Consider the following 23,419-nt stretch of genomic DNA (forward strand, 5'->3'; position numbering starts at 1 on the left):
GTTTGTACCCAATCACCTCTTCATTATTCTTCTGCCTCAGCAGTACCTCCAGGAGGATCTGCTCCATGACCTTATGAGGCACAAAGGTGAGACAGACTGACTGGCCTATAGTTCCCTGAATCACCCTTCTTTCCCTTTTTGAAAATGGGGGTTGTGTTTCCCTTTTCCAGTCACTGGGGACTTCACTGGACTGCTCTGACTTTAGGAATGTAAGAGAGAACAGTTTAGTGACCTTGTCTGCCAATTCCCTCAGTACTATGAGTGTATCCCGTTGGGTCTCATGGACTTGTACACTCTCAGGTTCTTCAAATGCTCATGAACCTGACCTTCACTTAAAATGGGCACTTCCTTCTTCCAGCCCCTGCCATTATTTTCTGTGATTTTGGGAGTGTGGCTAGAGCTCTTGCCAGTAAAGACTGAGGTAAAGAAGTAATTGAGAACCTTGACCTTCTCCAAATCACTTGTCACCAGTTAGTTCCTGTTTCCTTTGAAGGGGCCTACACCTTCCCTAGTCTTCCTTTTGCCATTAATGTACCTGTAGAAACCTTTGCCATTTCCCTTGATCTCCCTGACTAGATTTAACTCTAACAGCTTTAACTTTTCTAACCAGGTGTCTCGCTGCTTGGACAACTTCCTTATAGGCCACTCATTCTAGCTGTCCTTTCTTCTGCTCCTCATAGTTTCTTTTTGTGTGACAGTGTGTCTAGGAGTTCCTTGTTCATCCAGGCATGCTGCAGCCAAGGCTGTCCCTGAGCCTCTTATCAGTCACCAGCCCTTCCCTGTAAGTGAGAACAAGGTTCTCATTGATTTTCTACCACAGCACAAGAAACTGACCTTTTAAAGCATATGCTGCTGAGAGCTCTAGCATTTTTTATGACCTTAGAAAATACTATTTTGCAATTCATTGTGAGCGGTTAAAGAGACGATGGAAATCGTAAATCTTCCTAGCACCACAGAGTATCTTTTTACCTTATATCTGAATATGCTTGTATCTTCTGAACTTTGATATCTGAATCCAAAACGTTCAGCAACACAGCCAGCTGTCTCACCAGGGTGTCCTTCTGCTGTTCACTCAGCTGTCCCACTCCAACTTGCAGGATCAGCTCCACCAGACCACTCCTTTTGGGATCTGACAAAAGAAGAACATACCACTCTTTCAGAGCCTGGCAAATGTTTCAGCACCAACCCAAGACAACTCAGAAGTGTTAATTAATACTGTATCTTCCTGCATAAGGCACATATCCCTTATAATGCAATCTTTTTAAATTCACAGAACAGTACTTGGCTTACATTTTCATATTCCCTCTGAAACAATCCTGATGGATCCCAAGACAGCACTGCAGCTTAGAAAGACCTTCAGTGTGTACTTAATTTCTTTGAAGAATATCAACTTCCATTCCCCTAAATGCTGTCATTCTAAGACCAGAGGTGAGCACTAGATGAGTCTAATTCTGAGATTCCCTGACAGTTATCCACTACTGGCTACCACCCAGGAAAAGGGAGGCAGGGTTGGACTCATAAGGTAGCATGCAAGACTGTGGGCGAGTCATAATGAAGATGCTCAATTTGAGAAATGACAAATACATTTACCTTCACAAAGTGAGGGTTCTGCTAAATAATACTTGAGCTTCTAGAGTGCCTTGCAAAGAAAACAAGCTTCACAGATATCCAATGAGAATCCTGAGCCAATTACTGTGACTACATTCAACAATGAAGTAAGGAACAAAAATAAAATCACTGCCCAGGAGCCAGACAAACAACAAATCTCTGACAAACCCAAAATCTTAGACTAATTTATTGAAACCTCAACTTATGCTTCCATCACAGTTGTTTACCCTGCATCTGAAAACAAATCTATATACAAGTATAGGAAGCCATATGTGAAAAGACAAACTCAAACCTCCTGAAATTCTTTGAGCTTTGTTTTTGTCCTTCAGGATGAAAGAAGGAAAACAAGAACCAAAGCCACACTTTCAACCTGCAGCATTTGTACCTAAACTTAACACTCAGGTCCTATCTCTTTCGATTGGGCAAACAGATTATCCACTGGCAAAAAGAAACAAAACCATAATTAAAATATTAACTAAGAAGTTCGATTTTCATTTATTTATGCTTTATATATTTAGGCAAGGGTGTAACTAGGAGTTAAGAATCCTAACATACTATCTTCTAACACCATCAGGCCTATTAAGAGAACAATAAGAAGGGAGGGACCTTTTTGCTTTGTGCTTTAGCTTAAGAGAATCTTGTCACCACTGAAATAAAGAAATGAAAAGGGGAACAAAGATGAGGTATTCACAACGTATCGATGACCTTTTAATTGCCATACCAGGCCGCACTTCAACCGTGGCTGAATCAATATCTGAGTCTCCTTTAGCATCAGTCACTTTCAAGTGAAAAGTATAGGTTCCTTCCACCAGATTAGTTAGCTGCAGTACTGCCTCATGATCTGAGCCGTGGATCACATCCTGGGGGAAAAAAAAACAACAAAAAACCAAAACGGTACTGTGCTGATTGTACCTTCAGAGAAAGCTGTAGGTGTGACTATCAAGTCAGGTGCCTGGTATGATGGTTTGAGTTTTTGTTTTGGCTTTTGGGACAGCTGTGACCTACCCACAGTTTACAGCAGAGTAATACAGAGGACGTCTGCACACTATGGGTACTTTCATTGAAAAGTGCTCCAGACAGCACAGCTGCCATTCTCAAGTACTTCTCTGAGACAGTTACTTCATTATTTCTCAACTTCTTGTTTTCTTTAGTTCTGCTTTAACTCCCAAATTATTTTCTTTTATTGGACTTCATGCATTTCCAACTACCACTTCTACTTCTTCCAACTGTATTTAAACTAAGCCTCTTCAATTCTTCTTGTATCCTCAAGCAAACTTCTTCTAGAAGCTTTATTATCATTTCACCATTTCTCTCTTCCCAGTTCTGGCTGATTTGCCATTATTTTTCTGACTGCAAAGACCTGTCCACAACACTTTGTGTGGATAGGGGAAAGAAATTATCAGAGCTTTAGTGCATTATTATACTTCAGTTCTGGGCTCCTCAATTCAAGAGAGATGTTGAGGTGCTTGAATGTGTTCAGAGAAGGGCAACAACGCTGGTGAGAGGCCTGGAGCACAAACCCTATGAGAAGCTGAGAGAGCTGGGGGTGTGCAGCCTGGGGAAGAGGAGGCTCAGGGGGTCCTCACTGCTGTCTACAACTACCTGAAGGGAGGTTGTAGCCAGGTGGGGGTTGGTCTCTTCTCCTGGGCAACCAGCAATAGAACAAGGGGACACAGTCTCAAGTTATGCTGGGGGCAGTATACGCTGATGTTAGGAAGAAGTTCTTCACAGAGAGAGTGACTGGCATTGGAATGGGCTGCCCAGGGAGGTGGTGGAGTCACTGTCCCTGGAGGTGCTCAAGAAAAGTCTGCATGAGGCACTTAGTGTCATGGTCTAGTTGAGTGGCTAGGGCTGGGTGCTAGGTTGGACTGGATGATCTTGGAGGTCTCTTCCAACCTGGTTGATTCTATTCTATATCACGAGATACTTCTGTCCCACCTTGGAGAGCAGATTCCACTGGCCTAGTGACTGTGATCTGTCAGGTACAGTGCATCTAGTGCCAAACACCATTTTCATCTTAAACTGCAAGTTTCACTTGGTCTGGTACCAGACATGAATCCTTGGTCTTTACTGATGCTTCTTCTCTCAGACTCTTGCTCCTTTGGAATAGCTGGATTTCAGAAAACTCTTCTGTCAAACAGATTAGTTTGGTACTATCACAAATGACTCTTAAAGAAACAGGATTTTATTCTTTTCTCTCAAGTCTGTCCCAGTTAAGTACATGTGGCTGCAGACCTCTTACTCAGCTGCCATATTCTATAACTGTACTAAAAACATAACATGCCCCTTGAACCAAAGCATTAGAGAGAGCAGGGGAAGCAAATCAGAAACAGACACCATGCATCACAGTGTGAGTCTTACCTGCTTGACCTGCTGCAGTGACATGGCATGCATAACAAGAGTCAAACGTGAGTCATTACAACCTTCAAGAACTTACCCCAGCTGCAGGGCTTTGACCATCCCGAATCCACAAATATGACACAATCCCCTGGTCATCAGCAGACCTTGAGCCATCCAAGGTAACAGAGTTATTTGGAAGCACTAGAACATGCTTCCCACCAGCATGCGCTCGGGGTGGACTGTTGTTTTCTAGCCATAAAAATAGTGAAGGAGAAGGATTTGTTTTCAAAACATGCAAAATGTGACATGCCACTGCCAATGTACCCACGCTGCAATTCTTTGTCTGATGATTACAGGCAGGGATAACACAACCTCATGTCAAAGGTACAGGGAAAGGATAAGGAGTGCACAGAATTTGCCTCCAGGGTTATTACAGCCTGACAAAGGCAGAGCTGCATCGTGAGTAGAATACCAGTAAGAGGTTCCATCCAATAAGTTCTTTTCAAAAAAAGCATTGTGGGGTACTGTATTTACAGCCTCTCAGTAAGATGAGTGTAGACCTCCTTGGTCAAGCCAGAAGATTTTCTGCCTACTTAGAAACACAGCCCAGCATGCAATCAACTTGCTGGGCTCTTTTTGTCTTGAGAATCACTTATTACTTAACAGAAGCTTGTGTAAGGTCTTGTATCTTTACAATGACTGTATATAGGCAAAATGTAATCAGGAAACCTAAGAGTAAACTCAGTTCCCAAATGCTTTTTGCTTTCCACAAGCAGTGTGATTAAAGCATGCATTGGGAGTACAGGCAAAACCCACCTAAAACCCATGAACACATTCTCTTTCCATAGAGAAATGTGTGTCCAGAGATGCATCTTGGCTGAGCTGTTGTCATGTGTTTCTGACCAAACACCTAACATACTCTGGAACAGCCCAACCAATGATGCACATGAGTAAAACTGACTCTAGCTTCTTCTTCAAGATTCATTTGTTCCACAGTGACAACAAATGAAACAGAAGCAAGGCTGCGCTGTCTTCAAGAAATTCAACATCTAAGGCTCTAATGCAACTCTATTATCATTTCCTAAATGGTATAGGTACCACACTTGCAGATCCAGAGTGCACTGCTTCCCTCAAAAAATAAAGTATGTGCCAGAAAGCCAGACTCTGGATCAAACAAGGATTTAAACTGTATTAGGTCACCTTCTTTAAAAGGAAGCAAAGGTCCAGGGCGATTGCTAAAATTATTCCCTGAGGAACAACATGAAGTAAAAGATGGGTGAATTATCACCATCTACAAAACTGAGGATGCAACAGAAATCAAAGCTACACAATCTGTAAGGAGGATCTGACAGTAGCTCTGTTGGAAGAACAACTGAATTGACAACAGGTCTAGAGAGCAGATCTTATAAAGAGTGGTTGAGGGAACTGAGGTTGTTTGGCCTGGAGCTGAGGGGAGACCATCTTGCTCTCTACAACTCCTTTGACAGGAGCTTGCAGCAAGGTGGGAGTCAGTCTCTTTTCACAAGTAATGAAAGATAGGATGAGAGTCAATAGCTTCAAGGTATGACAGGGAAAGTTTAGATTGGATATTAGGGAAAATTTCTTCACTGAAAGGGTTGTCAAGCATTGGAACATCCTGCCTAGGGAAGAGGAAAAGTTGCCATCCTTGAAGGTAGATGGGGTGCTTAGGGACGTGGTTAATGCTGCACTTGGCAGTGCTGTTAATAGTTGAACATGATGGTCTTAAAGATCTTTCCCAGCACAAAATGACTTCTGATCTCACACAATACATATTATTATCTTAAAGCCTTCTCTAAGGCACGCATGCTGGGGGAACAAAAAAAGAAAATTAAAAAACCCACCTGTTGATTGGAAAAAAAAAAATCAAAATAAATGCAGGTCTTTCAGTGCTAAGTCTTTAAGTGGAAACTGGTATACTCTAAGACCTCATTTCATGGATGTTACTTAAAACCCAGAGCAGAACTTCTTTTCTACTCAAAACTTAACTTTGTGAACAAATATAAAGGCATCTTCTTAACGAAGGAGACACATCATGGTCAAAAATGCTACTTTAGAGCATTTTTAGTACCATTAATTCTGTATATATTTAATTTCATACAAGCTTGTAGTATGCAAAATTAATTCTACTAGTCACTCACATACTACTTTACTACAAACAGCAGTAACTTCTTCAATATCCTTGAAACATGACAGCAAGTACTTTACCCCTTTCTGTTCTGATTTCTTTTATGTTGTCAGTCACTGGATTAGCCAGTAAATTGCCTAACCATAACCTGAGAAGCAGCAGCTAGGCTTACCTTCCTTCACAGTAATCGACAGCACAGAGGCACTACTCAAGCCCTGTTGGTCTTTCACAGTCAGTCTGAAGCGATAGGTGCCAACCTGAAGACCAGTCACAGTTGCTATTGCTTTGTCACTGTTTTCCATCTGCACAGAGCTTGGTCCACTGAAACAAAACATCTTAGAAAAACAATCCTGCACAGCCAGCCAAATTCTTCTTTCAGCAGTACTGCTCATGCCATTTGCTTTAATGTGTATTTTAGTTCTACAAGCTGTAACTTCACCACCATAAGCACCGGTGGTTGAAGAACTATAAGATATGAATTTAGTTTACAGAATTCATAAATCAGGGTTTTCAAGACATTCAAAACACCCAAGGATTACATATCCAGTTACTGTAACAGGAAGTTCAACCTCTTGGTTGCACTATTTCATGGGAGCATGCATATGCTGGTGCTCTAAGAGCAACTCACAACACATACAGGATGCCAGTAAATCATTTCCTGCACCATAGATATGACAGTCGCATGAGCTAATACCTTGTCCTTCTATTAAGTATCAGTTTGTTTTGCATACAAACATACAAACTTGTGTAAAACATTTTCAATCACCATTCAAGAGTGCTTTAGTCACCTCCTGTTGAAAGCTCATGCTAAACTTGTTGTCAGTTTGCTCCACTATTTAACGAACAAATGACTGAGAAAGCCTAGTTCTAAGCACTAATGAGAAAACTGTGCATTACACCCATGCCTGTTAGCTTTTTTTGTTAACAAGGTACATGTAAGTTTCAGTAACTTTCTCTCACCTTTGTCACAGTAGGGCTCAATTGATGCACTGCAAAACACAGGCAGATACTGCCTAACCTTTCCAAGTTGAACTGAAAAACTCCTGCCTCATCCTATTGCCACCTGAACTGGTAAATCCTCAGTGAAGTTCTCAAACAGTGAAAATACTGACACCACTGCATAAGTGGCTCCTGGCACCCAAATCAGCTTCCACTTCATTCTCTCTTTTACTCCAGATTAGTAAAATCTCTAGATACCTGACATTTTCCCAATGATAGAAGACAATGCCTTGGTCATCTTGGCTTTTGCTTCCATCCAGGATAGTACTTTCTACCGGGAAAGTCAATTCCTTGTCAGGTCCAGTCACTGCTACTGGAGGACTGTTATTTTCTGTAAAAACATTTAGCACATGACATTTGCTAGGCAGTCACTGGCAAGGACTCTCAATCAGAGGGAAGATTTAACACAGAATATTGCATTATGGAATTGATATATTGGCTGAAATGTGCACAAGCCAGCAGAAAATGCTAGGTGGGAGAGAGAAGCTCTGCCATAAGCCACGTTCCAAAAAATCTGCAACACTTTTCTCTCTCTCTCCCTTTTCTCTGCTCTCGTCAGACCCCACCTGGAGTACTGTGTGCAGTTCTGGAGCCCCCAACACAAGAAGGACATCGAACTGTTGGAGCAAATCTAGAGGAGGGCAACAAAGATGATCAGAGGGCTGGAGTACCTCTGCTAAGAGGACAGGCTATGAAAGTTTGGGCTCTTCAGCCTGGAGAAGAGAAGGCTTCGAGGAGACTTTGTAGTGTATCTGAAGAGAGCCTACAGGATGGCTGGGGAAAGATTATTTAGAAGGCATTGGAATGACAGGATGAGAGGTAACAGGTTTAAACTGGCAGAGGGGAGATTTGAACTAGCTGTTAGGAGAAAGTTCTTTACAGTGAGGGTGCTGAGACACTGGGACAAGATGCCTAGGGAGGCTGTGGATGCTCCCTCCCTGGAGGTGTTCAAGACTAGGCTGGATGAGGCCTTGAGTGACCTTTCTAGTGGCAGCTGACACTGCCTATGGCAGGGGGTTGGAACTGGATGATCCTTGAGGTCCCTTCCATCCTAAAACATTCTATTCCATGATTCTATAATCAGGCCAGTGTGAGCCCTCAGGATGACCACCTGGATTTTCTATAATTCTACAGTTGTTTCAATTGTTCCCTTTGACAAAAGATGGAGGTGGAAGAGTCTCTGATGCAGGGCTGTCAGACATTCAGATGGCCATCTCAGTGGTTCAGTGCGGGGAGATGAGGCATTCAAGGACAGAGCTAAGGCACCAGTCTGGCCTGCCCCTGAAGTACCCAGATATGCTTGGTGCTGACTTACCAGGCTGTACAATCAGTGTGACCTCAGCTGTGGACCGCTGCCTTGCAGAGTCTGTGACAGTCAGCTGAAAGGTATAATCTCCTTCCTGCATTGCAGATAACTGGAGGTACGGCGTCCGCACTCCCTACACAGTGTTTACAAAGACAGACCATGAGATAAAACAAAACCACTCGGATTATGAAAGGTCTTACAGAGCAGATGTAGTGAAAAAATACAATTTGTTTCTATTCATAAATACAATGTATTGAGCAAGGAGTTTCAGCACCTTGTAGACAAAGAGGAGACTTCAAATTTGATGCACAAACAGATGTTATGTATTCATGATTGCAACTCTCCCTACCAATTCAGAAAAGCATCTGTAGACAATAAACCTACACCTGTGTAATTTCTGCATTGTTTCTGAACACAGTAACTGTGAAATGCACAGGACATTAATTTTCCTAATCAGGAAATTAAACATTGATAAAAATTACTACAGTTTATTCAATTTTCTTAGTAATATATTAGAAACAAGCATTATTAACAAACATTCTTTAACTTCTATAACAACTTTTAAACACAAAGCTAAACTTGACTTGATCCCAGCCAGAGGGCTTACAGATAAAACATATCAAACAAGGCAACTCTGTCCTGAGTATACTCTTCCAGCAGTATTAGTTGATATCTTTACATAAGCTCATAAAGTGACAGGGCCCAGCCTTTACCTAAACAAAAAATAACATTTGTGGCATCTCTCAGATGTGGAATAATATATCACAAAACCCCACAATTTAGGTTGGTTTTCATTTTTTTAATAAAGATCATGATGAGAACTAAGGCACTTGATAAACGCTTAACTAACCAGCAAGGTACTTGTTGCATTGTACACTTACCAATGGATACCACATAACACACCTGTGACCAAAATCCTTAGCTGCAGGGACATGAAGATTATTAGACTTTTGAAAAGAAAACGTGGAGATGCAAGAGCACTTCAAAGTAAGTACTCAAAGATCCATTAGAAATCTCAAGCAGCTGTTCCCTTCTTTTAGGAAGGTTGCTTTATGTTTGAATAGCTCTCAAAAACTACAGGCTCTATTTGCATGAATGCTTTTGGAAAGTGTTTTGTCTTGGTAAATGAATAGTAATAAACCATTATGTTCTAAACCCTTCAATAGTCTCATAAGTCTCTATAACATATGCTTGCATCAGAATATTAATACTTTCATGAACAGAAAGTGATCTCTTTACAGCTTTGAAAGTCTAAAGCATTTGCAGTATAGCAGAAATCAGGTTTCTTATAAAAGATAGCTTCTAAGTTTCAGCTGGCTTCATTACATTAATTACCTCAACTGCCTACAGAGCTACAAGAATCACTAAACTACTGAGTGCAAAGTCTGATGAATTTCTTTTAGATTTTCTCAGATATAAAAACCAAACAACCAAACCAAAACTCCACAACCATGAAAATGAGGAAATAAATTAATTTAGCCTTCATAGGAAAGCTATGTTTTAATGAGCAGAGAATTCACCACAGAGCACGGCTGTTTAACACCTGCAAAAGTCCTGTCATCTTTTGAGTCAAAAAACTAAGGTTCTGTTTGAGTCCTGCTTTCTCTGAGAAAAGTGTTACAGGAAGACCCTGACTACCCCTACATACTCCCAAAAAGCATCCAACATGTCAGAAGGTAAAAATCTGTGTAGCAGGCTCTATACTCCAAGGACAGACATTGGAAACTCTAAGTCCTTCCAACCTACCAGAAAACTAACAACAGCAGGAATCAGAAAAGGCCACAAGTAACGAAAAAAAAAAAAACCACAGAGAAGAAATTAAAAGTAGTATCTAAACTAAGAGTTGAATACATCAGAGAGGAACCAAAAAACCCAAACCATATAACAAAAAAGATTAACAGTACTTACTTCGAAGAAAGGGACATACCTGCATTGCTACAACCTTGCCTTTGCTTTTGGGACTGAGTGACCACTCATAGCTGACAATTTCGTGGTCATCACTACTCTGGTTTCCGTTCAGTGTGATGAAGTTCTGGGGCAAGGTGATTGCCTGATTAGGTCCTGCATTAGCAACAGGTGGGTAATCCACTGGTTTGTTGACAGTCAGAGATGCAATGGTGGAATTGGCTGCTCCGTCTGAATCAATCACTGTGAGTCTTCAACAGGAAAAAGAGCATTGCAAACCTGTTAAGATGAACTTCTGCCAAGTCCTAAATTCAAAAACTAAATTTTCTGATACCTTTTAACACATCAACTAAACCAGCACCACTAACTAGATTGCATGACTTTTTGCCTCAGAAATACATAACCCCTCAACTAAAGGAGGAAATGTGTAAGAAGAGCCTAGCTGTTCTGGATCACAGACAAAACCTTTCCTGCAGTCAATGGCAGCTTCAATAACTTCAAACAGATTTCACTGCAAATTCTTTTAAAAAAACACTGTCTAAAACCACAAGGATTTAATCCATCAGCCACAGTGTTAACAGTCGTCACTGTTAACAGCCACATCAAACACTACCCCAGATGTCCAGAAGCTCTGCTTACCAAACAGTCAGTTTGCAACTTCTTTGTAGAATACTATTACTAATTTTAAATGGAGTTAAATTATCAGCACAGTTTTTTTAATATAGAGTCTCAAACCCAAAAATGTACAAGGTTTAGAAAAACCCCAAACCACTACTGCCTCTCAGAAACACAATGTCAAAACTGTCTTAAAATGAGACTGCTGCAGGCACTGGAAAATTATGAAAGCCTGTCCTCCACAATGTGCTAACCAATGACATTTCTATTTCACCTCTTGTGAAAAGTGCATGTAGCTGCTCACATAAAATGGAACTGGTCTTGAAGCCTTCCCTGAATGGGAACAAAACTAGCACTCCCAATTTTGCCATTAGGGAACACATTTGCAGGGGATGCACATTCATGCAAGAGCGCATACCAAGAGAAATGGATTTTGTTGATCAGCTCATTTTCTCTAAGTTTGAGCACACTGCTCTATTGTTCAAGTAGCTCAGCCTTCCCCAAAGATGCACAGGTATAACAAGAGATTTCTTAAATCCTTGAGGCTTGGAAAGCACTTAAAGCATTGCTTGTAAGCAAGCTCTGCCTTTTTTAATACAGAATAAAATCCTACACTCATTTCTGATGTAGCATAATACCAAACAATTCCAGTAAAGAACACAGAATGACAATTGAAACTGTTGAAACTGTGCAATTTTTGGTGAAGCAACACATTTAATGTACACTGCATTCAATATTCTGCTACTGCTACACTGATAGATAACATATTGACTGGGAGGCTGTTACCCATTGTTAGCCAAATAACCCAGCTTGCCTCTGCACAGACTAGGCTTTACATTCAAAAGTTCAGAATATGATCCCCAATTTTAATTAAAACACCCAGAACCATTACTTCTTCCAATCATCTGGACAAAATACAGCTTCAGCAACGTATAAACATGGGAAAACACTAGCAAGGCAAAAGATTTTGTGAAGAACAGAATGACTCATTAAAATCATGATACAAACAATGCCTTGCAAACATCGGTCTCTCAATAATGTTCTGTCTGCCACCACTCTTTAGGGGGTGACTTTCACAGCCTGACTGCAGATTTTCACATCAGGACTCTTGCCAGCCTCAAAGATGGAAAAGAAATAACAAAAATTTCTGTCCAGCTCTTGCTGGGAGTGGGAGGTATTTAACTACTGCTACCTTGTTTTGCATAACTTTGTGCTGCAAAACTTCACTAGACCATATCACAGAATCACTGCAATCATTATTTAATAAACAACTCCATATGTCTCTCAACTGTGCAAAAAGAAGGGTAACAGCATGCAAGAGAAAAAGTGGTTTTCTGTTTGAGGAGGTATATGTGAGCATGAAGAGAAAAAACCATTTAGCTGACATCACAGAAATAATTAAAACCCCAGTGGAAAGTGTCTGTGCAGGTACCTGAAAGTGTAGTTTCCAGGGACAAGGTTAGACAAGTGCAAGACAGCTGTGTCAGCAGATGCCTTCTGCTCCCGCAAAGGACCTTTAATTTCCTCCCAGTGGTAACTCACTATCTTCATATCATCTATACTTTCTACATTCAGAAAAGAAGTACACATTAGTTTCTTATACCAATCTCTGGAATTAGTATTACTAAAGTTTTTCATGCACAAATACCTAACTGGTTTCTTCTACAATTATCTTTTCAAGCATATTCAAATACAGTTCATGCACCACAGCTGTCAAACCACAGATCCCAAGTTGTATTTGGTATGGTTTATTTAGACAAACAAAAAAAGATTCTTCACATATACATGAATAAAAAAAACCCCAATATCCAGCTCTGCACATTCCACCTTGTGTTCTCAGTAATTATGAATGCACTTACTACATCTCATCATACCTATGAGACAGTTCTCTAACATGGCCCAAGCTGTTCTGTCACCAGAGGTCTTTTGGGAAGGACAGGAACAAGTTTTAAGAGTAGCAGCTGTTTGGATGCAGCAGCCTCTAACACACTGCATCTCAATCCTCAAATGGAAGATTATATTTTATCATTTTACTTACATTAAAATAATTTATAACTGGACTCAAATCCCCCCAAATAAATCATGATTCAGGGAACTTCTAGGTAGAGTGTGAAGAAATTTTACTTGTAATGGACAAACAACAATGACATTTCAACTGTATACTAAAAATACAGGATGGTTAGGTACATACGACTGCCATCAATGAAGGTAGAAGTTGTAGGCAAAGAAATCTCTTGTACTTTGGGTGAAGCAATGGCAACAGGTGGCTGGTTTACTCTGAGTGCTATGAGAAAGACAGGAGATAGAAAAAATTAAAGGGGAAAAAAAGAAAAATGAAGGTAGTGAAACGCCAGGCAAAAGGAATCTGTTCCCTCTACAGATCAACAGTCTTCACTGATTTAAATCTATGATTGACAGCTTTGCACCATCTGCTGCTGTCCTTGGACAAGGGAGAGAAAAGGTTACTGAAGAGCTCACAGAATCACTTCCAACTGGTGTAATTTAGCTCAGATGCACGCACTGTAACTTGCAGATAGAGCCAGTTCAACACCTAATTGTTCCTACTGGAGAAGGGGAACATAACAGGTTACAAAGCCTTGCCTGAGGAGGTACAAGATCCTAGAGCACCTAACACTGTGACCTCCTTAAAATGTTTTATAGACACCAAGATATGAAACATCTCTACATGACTGGATTTCCTTGACAGACAGTAAGTGACAAACTCTCAGGTAAGCAACTGCTTGAATCAAAGAAACTGATTTTGTTGTTTTGGTCAACTAATTTACCTGGTTTGACTGTGACATTTACAAAACCTTCGCCAAAGGCATTTTCACCAGAAACGGTCACTTTGAAGGCATAAAGTCCCAATGATAACTAAGACAAACACACACACAAAAAGAAAAGCAGGTTACATGGCAGGTTATACAAAAGCAGTATGCATAAATCTGCCAATCACACTGTAAATAGAGAAAAAGTTGGCAATCTTAAACAAAGAACTCCTACCAATACATACATGATAGGCCACTAATCACTGCCCAAAAGTGAGGAATACAAAGCAAATACTGAGGAATTTTCACTCTATCTTAAAAAGTTATTAAGATTACCTAAAAAAGACACTTCTAGCAAATATTTGATGCCACATGCAAGAGAAGAGACTTAGTCATTCAAACTCTGAATCAATGTGTCTAACCCCACAGGTCAGAATCCTGTGAAAGGACCACAGAAGTGCAATGAGCCTGAGCTTACAGCTCACTTACATGAGACAGCTTCAATGTCTGGCTGTGCCTGTGTTCCATTTCACCACCATAGTCAGTAGGGTGACTGATTAAGCTCCATTCATAGGTGTAGGCTGTTTCTAAGAGCAATAACACAGCATAAGAGTAATCAAGCTTTGCTTTCAGGATAAACCCAGGAAACAAATAAACCAAGTTCACCATTTGACAGATAAAATACTGCAGCAGGAAATCATGACTGCTGCTGTTCAAGCCTGCAAAATGAAGCAGTATGAGACAGTGTGTTGTATTCTGATGAAGTAGCAAGTATGTCATGGACTTCACAAACCATGAACTTCACAAAAAACAGATTCACCTGAAGTGGATGCGTTTTGCATAGTAACCTATGAAATATATATTCTTTGCTGCTGTAGTTTTAAGGTAAATGCTAAATTAAAGACCTACTTTTCCCACTAAAAGAATAAGTTCAGGTTCTGGAAAAAAACCAAGAAGTCACTTAAAAAAAATTTAAATCTCTAAAATCCAAAGGAGGAAGTCTGTTCTGCAGATAGAGCTACAAAAAAGGTAGGAGGAGGAGATGAGAAAGACTGAGGTGCAGATGTTCACATAAGACAGGACTTGTCTGCATTTGAAGGCTGGTAGTGTGTACATCATCTTGTATGCTAAAGCCATTCGACTCACCTGTAGGTGGTGGTGGGACAACAAAAGCATTCAGTTCCACTTCGTTTTTGGGTAGCATCACTTGTATGTTATCTCCAGCAGACACAACAAGTTCTTTCACTGTATCTATGATAGAATGAGTACATGTTTTAACAGATGAGATGGATATACATTTATTAATAACCTTCAAATATTTGTAATGGGTTAAGTGCCATCTGACAAACACTCTGCAGTGAAGAAACTATTACAATCATGACTATTATTCCTTCATATTTTGCCAAATCAAACATTTCTTCTTCTCCAAATACTATTTCCCTTAGTTTTAGAGAAAAGCATTCTGATTATTCCTGTATATTGCAAATAACATTGCTCCACATAAAAAATGACACACTTCTCTCAGTAACTGGATGGACATGCAAGAACTGAAAAATATGTCATTACAGAAAACAATAAAAGCCATCTGCACCAGAACAAACCCCATTAAAGTAACTCTGATGTCAGGTCTTCTTTCACCAAGAAGCACTAATTGTGTGGCTTTGTGCTAGTTTGAAGCTAGCTAGAATGTTTTGGTGAGAAGAACTAGATTACAGTCTGTGAAAGACAAACAATGATTATGTCTACTTCACTCATAGGCTTGCTGAGAGGTATAATAACAAGAATCCAAACATAGATATGGCACTAATTATTCTTCTGCTGGGGAGCTCGGAACTGCATTTTTTTCTCTCTCTAGCCTCTCCGCTGTCTCTCTGATTAATTCACTTTGCTTTCTGACCTCCTGGCCCAACCTCCATTCTTCCCTGGGACCTCCATTCTTCCCTGGGACCAGGGTAAGGTTGAGAGAGGTGGGAGAACGTGGAAGGGTGGTTGGGAGCCCCTCCTGGGGACTCAGGTCTCTGGGAGGGCTGTTGTGTTTCTGTATTACCTCTTACCTTGTATATTTCTGTACATAACTGTATATACTGTAAATATCTGCTTGTATATTGAGCTAAGCTGTAAATATAAGCTTCACTCAAATTTCTAGAGCCAGCTGAGTCTAGTCTGGGTGATTTCCAAAGTGGGGAGGGGCAGGGAACACCCAAACCGCCACAGGCTCTTGTGAGACACATCTCAATGCCCAGCTCAGTATACCTTTTACAAATTCCATTTGGATACAAGGGAGGTATGAGGCTATTCTCAGCAGAAGTGAACATTCAATTTATTCACCATCCAGCAACATCCTCCCAGCCCTCTTTTGTAAAAAAAATCCTTTTCCAAAAATGCCAAAGCTCACAAATCCAGTCCCCAGCAGAAACTTTGGGAGAAGTTCCCATTAGGTCTGCACTTCAAGTGTTTTAAATTTATCCCTCTTAATATTAGGAACGTACAGAAAAAAAACTTCTCCAAAAGCAACACTGACTGGCATCCAAACATCCAACTTACAAACTCTGAACAGATTAGCAAGAAGCTACTCAGCAGTGGCAACTGACAGGTCTAAAAGTAGACAATGTGTAGAAGCTACAGTGAGAGCACACTTCCTGTCACTGATAATTAAATGCATCCAAGGCTCAATAATTGCTCATGGGAGTTGCTCTAGGCACTAGTGGCAGTCTGCACGTTGACCTCCACAGGAGATGAGAACAAAACAGCTAGATGAGGGTCATGACTCAAAGAGAGAAAGAGGGACTGTATTCAAGACTTCCAAGACAGCAGGGCTGAGAACACATGAACTTGACACAGTCCTTGCATAACGCAGTACTTACAACCTTCCCTTCAGCTTATTCTTCCAAATTTCTTTTTGAACTCTCTTCAGCCTCCTCTTAGAGGAGTTTCTGAGAGGGACCAATGTTCTGAAGTGTCACACAAAAGTAACAGTATGGATAGAAGAGACTATTCAGAAAAGCCTGAGGTATTTCCAACCAACTACCACTAACATAACTGACTCAGGGTTTTAGAGTTTGCAGCATAGGCCTCCAGGCTTCAAGTGGCATGATGTTACATCTGGATAAAGAGTAAATTTGTAGCAAACAACAGATTGGAAGCCAGATATCCCCACCTGCTGTCCAACCTGCAGGTAACCCCTCAGATGTCTGGCTGTGTTGAAACAATACCTGCTTTAGCAGTAGCACTGGGTGCTGTGAAGTGCTGCATGGGCTCAGATGGCACAGTACTAGTAGGAAATAATGTGATCCCACCTTCAGTAGCATTCTCAGGGGCCACTGTGGGAGTCTGTATTTTCTCTGACACACCTGGGGAGAAATCCAGTTTGTCTGCAGATGGAGAAGGTGTAGCAGCCTGAAAATTTAATTATAGAGTAAGAGTTGACATAAGTGAAGCATTTTTCACATTTCTAGACTTAGAAGTATGCTAGTTTTTAAATATCACATAGTTTGAACCCACTTATTTCACAGATTCACAGATTGCACTGGGTTGAAAAGGACCCTCAAAGGTCATCTTGTCCAAGCCCCACTGCAGTGAACAGGGGCACCTCCAACTAGATCAGGCTGCCAAGGGACACATCAAGTCTGACCCTGAATGTCTCTTCAACCACATCCCTCTCATTGTAAAGAACTTCTTCCTTATATCTAACCTAAATAGTTAGTTAAAACCTGCTCCAGTTTAAAATCATTGCCCTTCATCATATTGCTACAAGCCCTTCTAAACAGTTTTTCCCCAGCCTTCCCCTAGATTTGCTTCTACCATTAAAATGTAGTTACAAGGTCTTGCTGGTGCCTTCTCTTCTCCAAACTGAACAACCTCAATCCTTTCCACCTGTCCTCACAGGAGAGGTGCTCCAGCCCTATGATCATCCTTATAACCCTCCCCGCTGGACTGGCTCCTGCAGGTCCATGTGTCCTTTGTGTCAGGGGCTCCATAGCTGGACACAGCACACCAAGTGAGATCTTCTGTGTAGAATCATACAATTATTTTGGTTGGAAAAGACCTCCAAGATCATTGAGTCCAACCATTAACCTAAGACAACCATGACCACCTCATACTTCACCACCTCCCTGGGCAGCCTGTTCCAATGCCTGACCACTCTGGCAGCAAAGAAATTGTTCATAGTATCCAACCTAAACCTCCTCTGGCACAACTTGAGCACCCATAAAACTGGCTTCATTCAATTGATGGAGGAACTTATGTTTACAGGTCTTGGCCTTCAGATACTTGACGATCCACTAGTCTTGCTCCATTAACTCCTAATGAGTCACTAGAAGTCAGAAGGGAAGACAATCGTTAACACCAGCTCCAAGTCCATTTATTTGCATGCTTCCAAGGAAACTACACAGCATCCCAAAAAGATCTCTACTCTTTATCATCTGATAAAAGATGTCTTTAGCAATTCATCTGCCTATTAAAACAATCTTCTCCCCTTCAGCCTTTCCTACACTGTAACTGGATCACACATTACGAAGCAATAACCTCATTTGATCTGAAAAACAAAACAAGGTGGCTCACTATACTCTGGCTGCTTCCTAAGGGGCAAACATACCTCTTTTGGCAAAGCATCAGCAGGTTGCGCAAGTAGCTGAACAGCTGCTTCACTTTCAAATATCTTTCCAGGGAATGGTGTAATCTCTGGGAGGGATGACAATCTCTCTATGGAGTGCTCAGTAACAGAGTTCAGTTCAGAGCTGGTTTTATTCAGAAGTCTTTCCACCTTCTCAGCCATCCCTTTCTTTACAGCAAAGTCTTCCTGGTTATCTCTATCATCATCCACGGAAGAGTTGAAGCCATTTTCATCTGCCACCATCAGGCCCCACTCAGCATAATCTGTGCTCTCCTTCTGCTCATGTTTGACGTTCACCTGAAAGGGGTTCTGCTCCAACTCTTTATAATCATCAATATATTCAGGTATTTCCTCAAGGCTTGGATCTTTGCCAAGCAGAGACAGCTCCTTCAGGCTACTCACCTTAGATGGCTCAATCTGGAGGCCCACAGAGTGAACCATGCCTGGGATCACTTGCCCAAATCCTAGTAGTGAGGCTGGCCTCTGAGAAGGCCTCAGCACAAAAGTAAGATAGGATTTTACAGTGTCGATTTTTTTAGGTTCACAATTCTCTTTGCGCTGGCAGTTCACGATGTAACAGCGTCGCTCAAACATCCAGGACAAATCACAAGCAGAGAGGTCACAACAAGCTGTGATGCAGTCAGACACTGATGTAGCATGAGGAACTCGCACAATTTTAGTGGTTTCTAAGTTGGGTGATATTACTGCACCTGAGTATGTGGCTCCTTCTCTGCATTGCTCACAACTGAAACCTGAAACAACAGCATCAACATTAGGCACAACACTACAACCAAGTGATAATATAATCCACTGTGACCAAAAACGGCTCATCACAGGAGATAAGATAAAGACAAGTGGTACCCTGCTTCAAATAAACTCATTTCCTCTCACTAACATCACCACTACAGTTTGGTGTTTTTTTTTCAGCATGTGCCTTTGAAGCAGTATTTGTACCTGGCAGGATTTTTCAGTGTAGAATCTTGATATGTTTTGCAAAGTACCTCTTACTCCCTTGCCAATACAAATACATAGAGATGAAAGTGAATTGTCAACACTGAAAAACAAGAACAAAGTGGGGAACACACAAAAAAAGGAAATACCTCCATCACTCCCATAGCACAGTGGGCAAAATGTGTTTAAAAACAAAAGTCAAATAAGATGCTCTAATAGGTCATTGTTCCACTTCAGCTTTATATTTCATTCACACCTCCATACACACTCCAGGAGCATTTATTTCACTCTTTCTGTGCAACTGGAAACACACAAGAAGTAAACTCCTACCTGTTATTGTCCACAGCAACAGGCAGAGAATACCAAGTTCAAATGCCATGCTGCACCAGGAAGGCAGTGGACAATTGCTTTTCCAACCAGCTGTGTGGAAATTATAGGTCTTAATGTCGGTTTCCTCTAATATTGTTTAGTATCCTGCTGTGGCCACAAAGCACTGCAACAGATAGCACAGGAAAAAAATAGATCAGATCTAAGCATTAATCAGAACATCACAGTAAACTCCATAGACAGGTTAAATGCAAGCTTTATTGTTACTTCCTGGCTTCTTGATGGATGACATTAGGCAAGCTGAAGACACAGAACAAATTATCTACCTGGAATCTCATTCTCTGAAGATGCAGAAATTTCCCAGCAAGATTTGTATGCTTAGGCTTCTGTAGCTCAAACCACAAGTATTCTGTCTGCAGTTTTCCAGACACTGAGTTTGTTCTGACTTTAAACAGAATTTAGCAGGTATCTTTACCTGAGGAACCAAAGCCAGTATTTAAAAAATCACCATGTCTGGAAAAGACCTCTCTAAAATCAACAAGTCCAACCATGATCTAACTACCAGGGCCACTACTACATCAGATCCTTTAGTCTGTGCTAAAATCCCTAAGGTGTTAAGACAGCTCTTCAGGCAGCCCTCAAGCTATTATCTCCCAGCTATCAAGGCAATGCAAGCAGGCACTTCTACAGAATTTCTAGGGAGACTCAGTATCCTGGATTGCCAGGATACTGAATTCTCCAAATAAAGCAGCCTAAGCAGCAAACAGGTCTACTAAAGAAGAGGTAGTTCCAAGCAACATTATACTCACTCAAGAAAAAACAACAGGTTATCACACAACTCCCTCCACATAAAGGCTCATAAGCAAAAACACATGACTAAAAATTACTTCTCTCAATGAAAACACAGGCAGTGCTTTTCTTAGAGAATATCCCAAACTTGATGTTCATTATGTGACTTGGTAAAGTTAAGGCCTTTCATACTGCAGCTACCTATATCTATGTCTGAGAGAAACACTTAACTGGCTGCTCTTGGCAGGTTCCTGACTACACAGTTTTATATGATGGAAGATTATCTTTCTTTGTTCCCCTGCAAAATGAAGAAGGCAGTTGCTTATACATGCTACTCTTCCTAAGGCTGATGCTTCTGAAGAAACAAGTAAATTAAGGAGAATTAAAAGAAAGATATTTGTGTTTGTAGTTTAAGCTGGATCACAGGAGTTCAAGGTCAAAAATTACTGTACTAAAAACACACACACAAAAGAACTTTGCTAAGATACTGCACTGAAACTAACAGTATTTTTTCTCTCCACTTAGACTGTCTATCAGCACTCAAAAATAAAAAGGACTTACTGATTGATTTAAATCACCATTGTTGTACTGCACTTCTTATGATTTTGATGATTTTTGCTTGTGTAATTTGTGTGAATTACAGTAATTCTTGAAAACATCTCCATCATCAGTAGGAAAATTTCTCTCCCTCACTGATGTAGAGAAAGTCCTACAAGATTCACAGGCTTTCACAGACTGTCAAGCCTTAAAATCACAACTTTAAAAATTGTATTTATTTGAAGAAAAAATTCATGGGACAAAATCATAACTCTGTTCAAATCATTGTTGGAATTTAAGAGATCTCATTCATGACACCTGCATCCTTGCAATTGTTCATACTGATGTTTAATATCCAATACCACATACAAACAAAAAACAACTCTTCTTGTAAGTCAACCTCTACTGATGTTTAATATCCAATACAACATACAAACAAAAAACAACTCTTCTTGTAAGTCAACCTCTACTGATGTTAAATATCCAATACCACATACAAACAAAAAACAACTCTTCTTGTAAGTCAACCTCTACTGATGTTAAATATCCAATACCACATACAAACAAAAAACAACTCTTCTTGTAAGTCAACCTCTACCTAAGCATCAAAGATAGCATTTGCAGATCTAGAGGACCCAAGCTTGTAAAGGCTAGCTGACAAATAAATATGAGGCTGTCCTGAAATAAAAGTTTACAACTTCAGCCAAAGTATTGCCAGCTATAGAAAGGGTAGAAAAATGTTTACACTATTATCCTGTGCAACTTGAATAGCTAAAATTAAATCAACTACTGGATTTTACTTAACAGCAGCAGTAGTTGCTCTTCCTCCACAGCATGATGTAAATGCTGTGAAGGAAAACAAATGCAGAGTTTAAGCTTTGCTGTAAAAGTTCTCTGGAAGTCACTGAAAATGAAAAGCAAACTTCAGGTTTATGGCCTTCAGATGACTGATATTACCTTTATTAACAACACACCACAAAGTAGAAGAAACAACTGCCTGATACTTGCAGTCGAATGGATGTGCTAGGGTATCAGCTAGTGTTTCTGTACTAGAAGACTACAGTCTTTTGGTTATAAAATCAGAAATTACATAAATGCATCTAATTTATGATAGCCTTCAAGAAGTGTTCACAGATTGACTGGCAGAGACTGGCTCAAGCAATCTAAGCACTTAATAATGTCAACAAAGCTAATTGACTGCTTTTGAGATTACTGGACACCCAGCCAATGACACACATATAATACAAATACAACCACAGCTCTGCAGAAAAGCAGACTGCATATGGGGCAGTGTGGGTACAACAAAAGATAGCCAGAAAAGCCAGAATATTGGAAATGCAGTATATAACACTCTATTTGTGTCTGCTATTTGGTCACCTTCATGAAACACTCTTGAAGCACCTCTATACTGTACATCCATTTCTAGACTTGAAACAATCATGTGTCGATATGAAAAGCAGAAAAATGAGTACATTTTCTTGGCTAATAAAGGAGGGAGAGGAAGAGAGGTAAGTATTTTCAACTGGCCATGCCAAGTCCATTGCTAGTCAAATCTCCTGCAGAGAAAAAAAACTTGATCACTTTGTAAATTATTGTTTGTTTGTTGTTTTTTCTCCCACTTAGAGTACCCTTTAAGCCAGTGACTGATTCCAACCAGAGTAGATCAAGTTACCAGCAGGTAGTCAAGTTCCTATCACTTCTATAAAGGCAATGAAGCCAGAGAGAAAGCAACACTGCAATTTGAACTTCTACAGCAGCCCCATACGTCACAACATCAGTGCAGCCTGCAGAAAGAGAAGACTACATGGAAAAAAATGTAGAAGCACGTGCAAAGGCAAGTGAAAAAAAATCTTTGTTTGACCTCAGAATACAAGATCACAGAAATCTTCATTAACTCTGCTGTCCAGAAAACTACTGGATTGTTATAAACAGATAAAGCACACATATACACACACACTTCACTACAAAGCAAACCTCAGATGACCAACCACTTTTTGTTTCTTTAAAACCCATCTATATTTAAGCAGTAGAACCCCTTGGAACACACAGAAGAGTTGGAAAACAGTTTAGTGGTTCTTGCCCTATAGTATTTTTCAGGCTATCCACACATATTAATGCCAACTGGATTGACTTAGTTCCTATCTGCTCAGTACAAAGTCACATCATCCTGAAAAACACTCAACAGTCATACCCTGGCATCATTCAGAAAGAGATCAGGTACTTAAATTTAAAAGTAACTGCATCTGCAGTTAAATTAAATTATATGTTTGTGCAGAAAGACATTTTGTGACAGGAACTGAAAGATAACTGCCTGCCAGTAAGGATTTTCCCTGTGGGTACAATATCCATTACAGTGGTTCTGCACTTCTCCCACAGCACTGAAATTGGAGACTGTTGGATAGACAGCACTTGATAATAATTCCACCTGTAATCACCAATTGCCTAGTAAGGATCTACATTTAGATGTAGTACTGTAGTGAGGTGCTCCAAAGTCCCTTCCCCCTCCTCTGTCAGCA

The 23,419-nt window shown here is 40.4% G+C and overlaps 1 protein-coding gene across 2 annotated transcripts in view; it reads right to left on the bottom strand.

Annotated features, from left to right (window-relative positions):
• The window catches only part of KIAA0319 (KIAA0319 ortholog), a 43,449-nt gene that overhangs the window by 16,794 nt on the left and 3,236 nt on the right, over nucleotides 1–23,419 (bottom strand). Inside the window, exons 2-16 of one of the 2 annotated variants that reach the window (XM_064161080.1) lie at nucleotides 19,581–19,743; nucleotides 18,282–19,051; nucleotides 16,900–17,083; nucleotides 14,834–14,938; nucleotides 14,177–14,274; nucleotides 13,706–13,793; nucleotides 13,111–13,203; nucleotides 12,352–12,484; nucleotides 10,327–10,555; nucleotides 8,409–8,532; nucleotides 7,292–7,424; nucleotides 6,267–6,415; nucleotides 4,046–4,197; nucleotides 2,330–2,468; nucleotides 970–1,129 (exon numbers count right to left, since the gene is read on the bottom strand). In XM_064161080.1, coding sequence (XP_064017150.1) covers nucleotides 970–1,129; nucleotides 2,330–2,468; nucleotides 4,046–4,197; nucleotides 6,267–6,415; nucleotides 7,292–7,424; nucleotides 8,409–8,532; nucleotides 10,327–10,555; nucleotides 12,352–12,484; nucleotides 13,111–13,203; nucleotides 13,706–13,793; nucleotides 14,177–14,274; nucleotides 14,834–14,938; nucleotides 16,900–17,083; nucleotides 18,282–19,051; nucleotides 19,581–19,629 — 2,606 coding nt within the window. In that variant the 5' untranslated portion in view covers nucleotides 19,630–19,743. Of the gene's footprint in view, nucleotides 1–969; nucleotides 1,130–2,329; nucleotides 2,469–4,045; nucleotides 4,198–6,266; nucleotides 6,416–7,291; nucleotides 7,425–8,408; nucleotides 8,533–10,326; nucleotides 10,556–12,351; nucleotides 12,485–13,110; nucleotides 13,204–13,705; nucleotides 13,794–14,176; nucleotides 14,275–14,833; nucleotides 14,939–16,899; nucleotides 17,084–18,281; nucleotides 19,052–19,580; nucleotides 19,744–23,419 lie in introns of those variants that run through there. The other variant, XR_010306250.1, reaches the window with a different exon arrangement.

This window comes from Pogoniulus pusillus, chromosome 21 (genome assembly GCF_015220805.1).
Source record: "Pogoniulus pusillus isolate bPogPus1 chromosome 21, bPogPus1.pri, whole genome shotgun sequence".
Lineage (NCBI taxonomy): Eukaryota > Metazoa > Chordata > Aves > Piciformes > Lybiidae > Pogoniulus > Pogoniulus pusillus.